Below are 11,668 nucleotides of genomic sequence, written 5' to 3' on the forward strand. Positions count from 1 at the left end.
AGGCCCATTTCCCTTCTCCCTGGAAACAGCAAGATCGCAGAGAAGCTGGTAAATAAGCAACTATCGCTTTACCTAGAAAGCAACAACCTCTTAGCGGCCTCCCAGACAGGATTCCGTCCAGGTCAGGGCACGGACATCGCCCTCCTGACAGCAGTGGAGAAGGCCAGAAGCATTATGGACATGGGAGGATCAGTGGCAGTGATCCTCCTAGATCTCAGTGCGGCCTTCGACACTGTAGACCACCCCACCCTAATCCACCGACTGGGAGAGATCGGACTAAAGGGTATGGCCTTGAAATGGCTAGAATCCTTTTTGACGGGACGCTCTTTCCAGGTGCGGGAAAATGACAGCTGCTCACCCATCATCCCCCTCCAGTGTGGAGTGCCACAGGGCTCATCTCTGAGCCCTACACTTTTCAACGTGTACATGGCCCCACTGGAGAAGAGGGACAGCTCGTACGGCTTGTCAGTTATCAACTACGCCGACGACACTCAGCTGGTCGTTACCCTTTCTCACCCTCATCACGCCCCATCCGACCTCCATAACTGCCTTTCCGAAGTCCACAGATGGATGAATCTCTCCTCATTAAAATTGAACGGCTCCAAGACTGAGATCCTCCTGATGGGCCACAACGGGCCCTCTCTACCATCTCACCTTTGGCCTAGGTGCCTAGGGGACCCTCCCGCACCCAAGGAAGAGGTCAAGAGCCTTGGTGTGTGGATTGAGAAGGACATGAGTTTTAAAACCCAGGCAAAAAGAACCGCAGGGACATGCTTTGGGCTACTCAGAGCCTGCAGGAAGATCTTTCCCCTGCTCCCAGACACCGCAAGGAGGCTCCTCATTCAGGGTCTAATCCTGGCAAGATTAGACTACTGTAACGCTATATACTTGGGAGCCCCTGAAGCCACCATGAACTCACTGCAGAAAGTCCAAAACGCTGTAGCCCGCCTACTTACGGGCACACCTGGAAGATCCTCCGCCAGGCCGGCCCTCAACTCTCTCCACTGGCTCCCAGTCAGAGAAAGGGTCGTTTTCAAAGCCCTCTGTCTGGCCCATAAAACCCTCAACAACAACGGTCCCCCGCTTCTGAAAGAACTTTTAATCCCATACAAAGCAGAGAGAGATCTCCGGTCCAATACAGAAAATCTCATTGCAGTCCCTAGAGTGAGAAAAGCCAAGACCGGTGGCCGTCGCTTTTCGGTTCACACGGCTAAACGATGGAACCATTTACCCCGGAAACTCAGGACAGAACCGAACTATCTCCAGTTCAGAAAAACCTTAAAAACCCTCCTTTTCCCGCAAATATAATTTCACTAGCTGGCTAAAAACCCCTGGAGAAGCAGATCAGCGCTGGGATGCTCTTCGGAGTTACTACGCGCTTTACAAAAACCATTAAATAAATTAAATAAATAAATTATGGCATGTTCTTCCATCTCCTGGTAGAGTGATCAAGTATGGGCCTTATAAAAGGCCACAGTGAGCCCATCTTGGCCAAGTGCACTTCCATCCCGCATGGAGTTGAGTGCCATACGGATCTCAACAGCATCTAGAGGTCTCATGAGATACTCTCCGTGGCTATCCATCAGCCAGGGTACTTGTATGTATTTCAGGTAGTTCACTATATTTTCTTTGTCTGGGGTAACTTTGGAACTATACAGGTTCTGATAATATTGGCCAAATCTATTTACTATTTCCGCCTGCTCTTTCAGGGCAGTTCCCCTCTCATCTAACAATTCTTGGGTGACTCCAGATTCATACCGTCAGCGGGCAATCGCCGCCAGCACTGAGCCCGGCCTGTCTCCCTCACCATAAGATCTGGCCAATGTGTACTTCCCCATTTGCTTGATTTCTCTGTCAGCTACCCCGTGGTACTCTTCCAACATTATTTTCAATGGTTCTAAAATCTGAGGGTCTCTTCAATCGATCAAGCGCCGGATCTCACACGCAGTTAAGATCCCCACCCCAAATTAGTGGCAATGGGTGACAGCCCCTAATGTATGTTTACAGTGAATGGTAGAACTGAGGGTCATCATAGTCAGGCCTGTATGTATTTAGAATTTGAAAGTCAGCCTTCCTACCATGACATCTTGAGGTTACAAATCAACCAGCAGGATCAGTCTTGCATTCTTCAAGTTGTATGCCTGACTTGGGATTAACCAAGGTAATTACACCCCTGGAGTGTGAGGTGAAGCCGCTTGCATGGAATGGCCCTGCTAGGTTACACCTCGCGAGCATAGCGCTATTAGGGGCAAGATGCGTCTCTTGCAGCAGCTCAATGTCTACCTCCTTTCTGTTCAAGTACGCCAGAATTTTACACAATTTTCTATGGTCATTTAAGCCCCTCATGTTCCATGTCATTAATCGCAGGCTTCGTCTATATCCCTCCTCATGTTCACTGTGCGTCATTCTTCACTTTCACATGTTCTGACAATCCTAGCTGCTATAACAAATGTGTTGCCTTAATCATTCACGCCCAGTGTGACCATGTGAACTGTAACAAATGTACCATCCCATGCTAACCCCAATTAGGCATAAGCTGCTCTCTTCCCCCTCACTAGCAATTACTAGTACATATAGCAAGAAAACTACAATTGTTTAGTAATAAGCACTATTTAACTTGTGACGGTTGAGAGTAAAACGCATTGGGGCAGATGTTACCGCCATCCCTTCTGTGGGGTCCCAATGCCACACACCCACTTTCCAAATAATAAGAGACTTCCACTGGAGGTACTAAGTCTCTCAGGGAGCCTCGGAAACAACTATTGATGGATAGCATCTCTCACTCAACATGATGCTGACTTCCCGTACCATTAAGCCTGGCCTATGCGAGTAAGCGTCAGCAGAATCATACATTTCGGCATAAAGTTATATTTCACAGTAAGGTGGCACTCCCTGAAAGCTAAAGGTCCAATCACCCCAATCCTGCACAGATTATCTACTCACGGGGAAAATCATCATAAAAGTCTGCCGTGCAGTGTTTCTCATCAGTCATTTTTATCAAGTCCTCCATCCGCTCCATCAGCCCGATCATCTGCCATCTTGTCTTTCTTGCGCTTTCCGTTCAAGTCCCAATCTTTGAGGGATTTTTGCAGGGACTGGGGGTCAGAAATATCCTTGCTTTACCATCGAACATCACTCGCAGCCGCGTCAGATACAGCATCGCGCATTCTACTTTTTGCTCTCGCAGCTTGCGTTTCAGAGGCGCAAATTGCTTCCTGGCCTCCTGGACTCTTATAGTAAAGTCCGGGAATAAAGAGAGAGAAGAGCACTCATGTTGCAAATCTCCCAGTTCTTTTGCCCTCCTCAGCGCCGCATCCCGGCCTCTGAAGTTAAGTAACTTCGCTTTTACAGGTCGAGGAGGGGCTCCCGGGGGCGGCTTATGTCCCATGAGGGTTTCACACTAGGCAGCTTAATAGTTCACCATGAAGGAAGGCTCAGATCCACCATGCCCCTCTTGGAGTGTGGCCCCCGCTTTGTTGCCATGCAATGTGGCACTGCTTGTCCATGCACAGCTACCAGGACCCAATACGGGAAACATTGTTTACAATGCGGTGTTTACACTGCAGTACCTTTACAACAATGCCATTACAACGCAAGTCGTTACTACGACTTGCGCTGGATGGCGCTGTTGGATAAGGATTATTGTAATTTTATATTCCAACACCATCCCTACAGTTACGTGGGCTGGTGTTGGAATATAAAATTATAATAATCCTCAATCCGCGCACACCAACGCAAGTCGTTGTAACGACTTGCGTTCTAATGGCAGCGTTGCAAAGTACTGCGATCTAAAAGATCGCGTTGTACTGACGTACATCCCCAATACAGTAGCAGTCCCATAATGGGATATAGGGCCGCTCCCGCCAGGTGATGAGGCAAATGGTGTAATGTTCACAACGAATCCAGGCCCCCTGCACTCGCCTAATGCCAAAGAATCCACTCCGGAGGTAGTCTGCCAGCAGGCTTGCACGCCAGGTCGGTGCCAGTTAGGCCGCACGTCAAAGATCATCGCCGCAGCTTGGCCTTGACCTCCGTCTCACCAAACACGCCACAGAGCTCAGCAGCCCGGTCGCCGGCAGAGTCACCACTCACTCCGCAGAAGGATTGCCACCAACCAGGGGGCCAGCCATCTCCACACCTCGATGGTCGCGAGGGCCGGGTGAACGCTCGCCCCCGCCTCAGCAGGAATCGTCGTCCTCTTCAGCAGCTGCGTCATGCGGCTCAGGGGAAGCAGCGTCTGGTCCGAGAACTGCAGCCCGGCCGTGCCGAATTACTCCATTCCTACAGCCTCCGTTTCGATAGGGCACAGCACGCTCAGGATCTCGAGCGAGTAACCAGGATAATTATAGCTAATAGCTGAAGGATCGATGTGGCGGTTAGCGGAGCTCACTTAGCAAGCAGCCATCTTTGGGCCAGGCAAGCGCCACCCCCCTGTAAAGTCTGTTCCCTGTAGGAAGACGGATCACCTCAAAAGTTTGGCATTCTCACCTTTCATTTGCATTAGCCGTTTGAGAGGTCTGTGGTCAGTTTGAACTGTGAAGTGAGCATCAAACAGGTATTGTCTCATCTTCTTCAGGTACAAAACCAAATGCCTCCCTCTCAATGGCACTCCAAAGCTGCTCCCTAAATGATGTCAGCTCTGAAAGCTTCACACGTAGATCGTTTGATACCTCGGAGTTGGTTTGTTGCAAAAAAGGCATTCAACCTCTTGAACTTCTCAATTCTGGAAGCTCTTACAGCACAGAATGTTGATCTGATCAAGTGAGGGAAGGAAAGGATGGGGACAGCAGGGAGGGAGACCAATGAAAGAAAGCAAACAATTAGATAACATTAGCTAAACACAATTTTATCCCTTTCAAACTGGTATAGGTCCCTTTCAAACTGGTATAGGTAATGCGTTACACTCTCTATTACCTGTAAGAGAAAACAACAGAACCTGGTCTTCATTATAATCATGAAATGCATATGGCTCTATCTTTTCCATGTTCGCCTTTTAAGACATAGAGGAACATGAATATACAAAAAAGACTAAACAGTACATCAGCATGTAGTGTGTGTCCAGGAATAAAGAGGAGTGATCTTTTATCCGTGTACCCACCCTTACAATCAGGGTATTGCACTTCACAGGGGAGCTTCTCACTACGTACTTCAAATGCCCCCTGTTCCTCAAAACATAATAGTAAAGACAAAGAATCAAAAGCAAACAAGGATTCCAAATAACACACAACCCAGTATATGGAAATTTGCTGGTTAATAAGAACCAATACAATATTTACTGTTTTTATCCACCGTTTCTCAACACGGCTTTGTCATACCATTCCAATGTAGCACTATACAATTGCCATCTGTAAACCCGGCTTCTGCTACTAGTGCATCCTCCAAAATACCAAGTACACACTTACAGCTGTTTTCACTGTGGATTATGAACACACTACAATCCAAGAGTTGTGCCGTTTCTGTCACGGCTGTTTAAACAACAAACAATACACAGCACACTAGAACTCAGAAATGCCGTTACGTTGCACGTTTATGGTAGTGGCACAAAATGAATACATCCAAACTGGTTCCATTGTGGGTTGTAGTAGCGCTGCCCTTTTGAACCCACAACCCTTTTGGTTACACGTTACTGTTTAATATGCTAGTAAATTCACCCAAGCCGTTTCCATCACGGCCGCGTGTGAAATGTTTTAAATAGCAAAACTCACCAAGAACAGTTCGTAAATGAAAGCCGGTGCTAAGGCACCCTTACACACCATAACGAGTCCAAGAATGGGAACCGGCAACCAGCGTCACAACTGGATCCAAGAAGAATAATCGGCATCGCTTGTTTACCCGTACTTCCTTTAATGCCGCCTTGACGTCGAATATACCTCAGGACGTATCTCTGCGCATCACACTGCCTAATGGGTAATGGAGTCCAAAACCTTTGGGCTGTGACGGGACAACCTGACAACTTCCTAAACGGCTTTCCGTAACAAATGAGTAACCTCCTACTTATCAAAGCAACAGGCTGGTCTTGGCCATCATCATTGCTCTCAGATAGGACCGCTCCTATCCCTAGCTCAGAGGCATCAGTCTGCACATTAAAAGCTTGGTGTAGACTGGAGTTTTGAGAATGGGTGCTGAGCACATTGCCTCTTTCATGGTGTCAAAAGCCGTTTGACAACTAACTGGTGAATTTACTTTCTTGGGCATTTTCTTGGATGTGAGTTCTGTGAGGGTGTCATAATGGATCCATACCCCCTTCACAAACCTCCTATAATACACAGTGAAACCAAGGAATGCCTTGACTTGATTCTATGTTGTTGGACCCTCCGAGTCCAGAATAGCTTGGATCTTAGTTGTAAGGGTTGCACTTGGCCTCCACCAACTCTGCCAGGCAACCTGCCAGAAATCTCCAATTGAGGATTTCTAGTCATCTTTGATATTCAAATACTTGCCCGATCACAAACCCAAAGCTTCCGCATTCGCCCCCTTCCCAAAGTAGTGGAAAGAGGAGGTGTGAGATTGCTGTGGGTCCATGATCGCACTGAGGAGCAAGTGGTGTTACGGCTTGAAAGCTGCCACTGAAATAGAAGCAGTTTGACTACTGGCGAAGAAGCCGATAAGGGACCAAGAGGCTGGATGTTGCAGGCTGGACCCTCGTGTTACACAAATATACTCAGCCAAATGACTAGCGGTCTTTCAAGCAGGTATTGACACAAGTCAAGCAGTAGCATTGACACAATATTAACAAAGGTTAAACTCAATTCCCTAAAAACTTATCAGGCCCAGCTATTAATTGGAAGGGCAGTCCTAAACTATGACTAAAGACTAGATATGATCTTTAACAGCAATCAATAAGTAGCAACAGACAAGCAAATAGCAGAAGTACTTATCTGTAATGAAGCAACGAATAAAAGAGGATGATGACTCTGGACATACATATTGTTTGGACATTCTATTGCTTTATAATGTATTATTGTTCTTTAAAGAGCTGAATGTTGGGGCAGCAATAAAAGGTTATTGCATAATGGTAGCCTCCGGTCTTGTAATGAAATCAGCCACCTTTTCATTGCCTTGTTTAACACATCAATAGCCACAGCCACCTTCTCCAAAAACACTGGAAACACGCAAAAGTCAACCTCCTACTAAAGAAACCATTAGCAGAGACCAGTGAATTCAACCGATCTCTCTGCTCTCATTCCCAGTCAAAGTAATAGAAAAAGTTGTCAACCAACAATTCTCCTCACATCTGGAACCGAACTTCCTACTGGATTGCTCTCAGTCTGGATTCCGCAGCAACCACAACACCAAGATAGCCCTCATGGCGGCTACCTACGACATCCAATCCCTACTCGACTGAGGAGAGACTGTGACTCTGATCCTCATAGACCTCTAGAAGGCTATGATATGGCTCCCACCACACACTCATCACATGGCTGCCCAACAGGGGCATCCAAGGAGCTGCTCTTGGATGGATGGCCTCTCCTCACCAGAAGAATGCAAAATATAATTCTACCCTTCACCTTTGAACCAAAGGAAATCATCTGTGGAGTGCCCTTAGGCTCCTCGCTCATCCCCAACCTCTTTAACACTTATATGTTACCTCTGTCCAGCATCATCAAAAGCCATGGACTGGCCTTATATCCTACGCCGATGTCACAAAACTCATCCTCTCTCTCTATGAAGACACCACCAACACCAAGAACAACTTCCACAACTGCAGTACAGACGTTGCTAACTTTATGAAGGACAACTGCCTGAAGCTCAACACAGACAAGACAGGAGTACTGATCTTCAGAAACAAAAGCTCCCCCTCGGATGCATCATGGTGGCCCTCTTCACTCAGACCCTCAATGACCACAATACGAATCAACTACAGACCATACAGAACACAGCAGTCAGACTCGCCCTAGAACTCCCTAGACAAACCCACATCTCCCCCTACCTCAGGGAAATGAACTGGCTCCCTGTACATAAAAGATGCTAGGTATCAAGCTCCTGGCCGACGCATACAAGGCCCTACACAACTGCAGACCCACCTACTTGAACCATCAACTGTACTTACATCGCCCACCATACATCTCCGCTCCACTTCCGTCTCTAACTTTCACCCTGCATCTGACTTAGCAGATGCAGAGGTCGCGCCTTCTCCTACCTAGCAACAAAGACATGGAAGGAGCTACCCCCTTACCTCCGGACTTCCCTACTTCTTCCAGAGTTCTGAAAGTCCTGAAAACCTGACTATTTGGCTAATCAACTGAACCCTGCCATCGCCTGTATAACCTCATGCGTGACAAGAAGGTTTATACAAACCTACTGATTGATTGATGCTGAGAGGCCGTATGGATTGAATGCCTGTTGTTCATGGCAACACATTTGAAGGGAATCTATGTCTAGCTAATTTGAGGAACATCGAAATAAAGATTTTTGTGACCATGTATGAATTTTTGTTGTTTTTATTTGTTAGTATAGTCAGTGAAAGAGCATTCTTAGAAATAAACAATACCAAAAATACATTTTCTGTGCGTGGTATTAAATTCTCAAGATTTTCATCTTCAGCTATTGTTCCAGTGGATGGACATTTTTTGATTAATATAATTATTAAAATGTTCTCTGGAATATTGAAACTGGCTCAGCAAGTCCAAGGCAGTAGAATGATCACACTAAGTATTCTTATTTGCCTGTGTTCCAGGTTCAGTGAAGGACTAGAAGCCAGCAGGTGCAATCAGCTTTTTGGCCTTCCTATAGGGGTGCTAGTAGATGTATTCTCCACATGCTCAGTAGTAAAAGTTCCTAATTGCCTGTTGTTCTTGTCTTATCCCCTCACATACATGGTAGTCAATTAATGGGTTATGCTCTGAGCAGATGGTATTAACTAATCATAACACATTTTGCAATAGTGGATAATACCTTACAATCAGCTCTAGATGAGAACTCTTAGGACACTCTTCATCATTAGGGAACACATGCCTATGGGCAGTGAGATCAGAGTGCAATTACAAAAAATAATAAGCATGTATCAGTGTAGTACCAATAAATAGCACACACTGCATAGGCAGGCTGATGTTTAGGAAAACATCACTTGCACATGTAACAATAATCCTCACCTTTCTCTCCAAAATTATGTAACTTTCATTAAACTTATCAGTTTACGTTTGTTGTTTTGAATTAGTATATTTTACTAGAAACCACCTCTTTCCATTGGCTATGAACTTGTCCACTCCCTTACATCCTAACAAGGTGAACATGCATCCTTGCTGTTATTTCTCTTTAAACATATTTGCTTGCATTATTTGTCTGCCAGAAAAATACTTCATGCAGTCTATTTATACTCATGGAATGTCTATAGGCAAACTAGCCAAATACACTGCTCTGACACTGGAGATCTTTAAAACCTTTAAACCCTTAAGGGTGCCATGGCTAAAGATACTCTTACAGCTTAATAATATTGTCATCTCCTACTTCACATGATTTACTAGAAACTAGGTTGCTGGCAACAAACTCTGTGTGATCAATGTTCCTACATATACTTGAAAAGTTTGATGAGAGTCTTTCATTGTGGTCATGGAAGGGGAGTTTGATGTGGAAAGTGAAAATGGACCTTAAAGTATGTTTTGCCTAATGCAATTTTTATCTTTACAGCAGCCACAGAAGTTCCAGGCAGACACAATAATGAGCGAGAGCCGAAGCCTCCTACCTCATTCTGGCAAAAGGGTAAGACGGGGCACGAAAGTCCACCATGTGTTTGAGCATTTCCTTCACCATGTGTTTGAGCATTTCCTGTGCCTCAGAACATTTAATCTTTTGGTTTCTATGAATGTGTAGTCGACAAAACCAGTTGTTTCTTGCCACCTGTCTCTCTGTATAACTAACTACACAATCTGCTCTATCATACATTGTCTTATCTTACTGCCTACTGAAGTTTGTTAACTTCAAATGAATGCTGTTTCATCAAGGTTAATAAAGGTTTCTAATGGATTCTTTAAATAGATGACTATTTACAAAGTACATTTCTCAAGACAGCGTAGTTTATGCAATACTACCATATACACATAGCCAAAATGAATAAGGAAGATTGTATGTGAATCACTGCTGTTTCTTTCGTTTTTGATTCTAACATTACCAGCGGAACTCGCCATTCACACTCTCAATATAAAAGACACCGCAATCTTCTAGATGAATTAAAAAATTCCAAGCAAACCGTTGAAACTGTTTATCTCACCACCACCAGAAAGCAAACTTTCTCCTAATGAAGTAGACCCAGACTGATGGCTTGTACAAACTTCAACTGTGCAAAAGTAAATAGGACTTTCCCTGGCTTTGTAAATGCATATTTAATGGCAGCACCCATCTTAATGTCATTCACAAGTAGAAATATGGTGTCCTTTACATATATTTCACAAACAAGTCTAAAAGAATTATGATGCCTTTTATAATACAAGATTTGGAATACAACATTTTCAGAAATATCTGCAGTTAATTCGATGCCCTCTGCCAGAGCCACCAAACTCTTTCATCACTCTTACCATGATCTACTGACTTAATTTTAATCTTTGTACTCCTTGATGATAAGACCAGGACATGGTATTGACAGACCAGAAATGTGTCACGGACTAGTTTGGTAGGAAGATCGAGAATCAAGATTGCATTATTGAAGCTTAGCACCCAAAGCTGCCATAATACATGGAACTACTCTGCCAGAGTAACTTTTAATGCATGATAAATATTCCTTGGTACCTAAGAAGCCTCCTCCAGCTCTGCTGATTTAGGCCCAGTCACTCAAGGAGCTTGTGGAATCCTGCAAGCTTCATAAGATGTTGCTGGACTACCAAGGTCTTAGAGGAATGCTAGAGACATCTTAGGGAAAGCACACACATGCACACACCATGCAATGTGTATCTATTCTGTAGTCTTTTGAAACACTTAGATTATCATATTCAGAAGACTTTAGTGACTGTTGCAGCTTCACACATTCTGAATACACATTCAGGTGCAAGAAAACACCTGACATGAGATTCACTGAGCTTCGACTCATCTAAACCTGCACAACTAAACAGGTTTATGTGGACTTCATTATTTCCCAGGGGAGTTTTCCAAAGATGTATTTTGAACAGAGGGATACTCAACCCAAACGAAAGGGCCATACTGAGTGAATAGTTGGCTAGCTTCTGTACCCACATGTATACATATATTTCAAAATATATCTATATATAAATGTATATATGTTATATACATTTATGTATGTGTCTGTGTGTGTATAACTTGATGATATACACATAATACATATATATTCAAGCATGTTTTTGTTATAAAATGGTAGGACAATATTAATAGTTTGATATCCTCAAATACAAAGTAGTGGGCTAAGAAGGAACGTGAGCCTCATTAGTGGAGGCTGGAGTTGGCCTTAATTTTGCTGAAATCTTTTTTGGATTCTTTACAGCTTCCTGTATGCCTTTCTAGACACCGCCTGGGACAGAGGAGTTTTCCATTGATTCTGCGCATCCCACATCATATTGCTGGAAGAGTATGCGTAAGTTAAAAAGTATTTTAATGGAGGAATAGGAGCCAGGTATTTGGGTGTTTCAGTTGCCCTCCATGCCTGTTCTCTAACATTGGATCCACTATAAATGTTATTTCTCACACCCTGCTCTCAATCTATAACTAACCTGACCAGCCTCTA

General features: G+C 44.5%; 1 protein-coding gene across 1 annotated transcript in view; it reads left to right on the forward strand.

The window, feature by feature from the left end:
• Positions 1 to 11,668, forward strand: part of LOC147708717 (uncharacterized) — a 251,977-nt gene that overhangs the window by 207,280 nt on the left and 33,029 nt on the right. The window contains exons 17-18 of the mRNA XM_086925766.1: positions 9,628 to 9,699; positions 11,429 to 11,518. Coding sequence (XP_086781892.1) covers positions 9,628 to 9,699; positions 11,429 to 11,518 — 162 coding nt within the window. The remainder of the gene's footprint in view (positions 1 to 9,627; positions 9,700 to 11,428; positions 11,519 to 11,668) is intronic.

The sequence above is a fragment of the Lissotriton vulgaris genome, chromosome 6 (genome assembly GCF_964263255.1).
Source record: "Lissotriton vulgaris chromosome 6, aLisVul1.2, whole genome shotgun sequence".
Taxonomy (NCBI): domain Eukaryota; kingdom Metazoa; phylum Chordata; class Amphibia; order Caudata; family Salamandridae; genus Lissotriton; species Lissotriton vulgaris.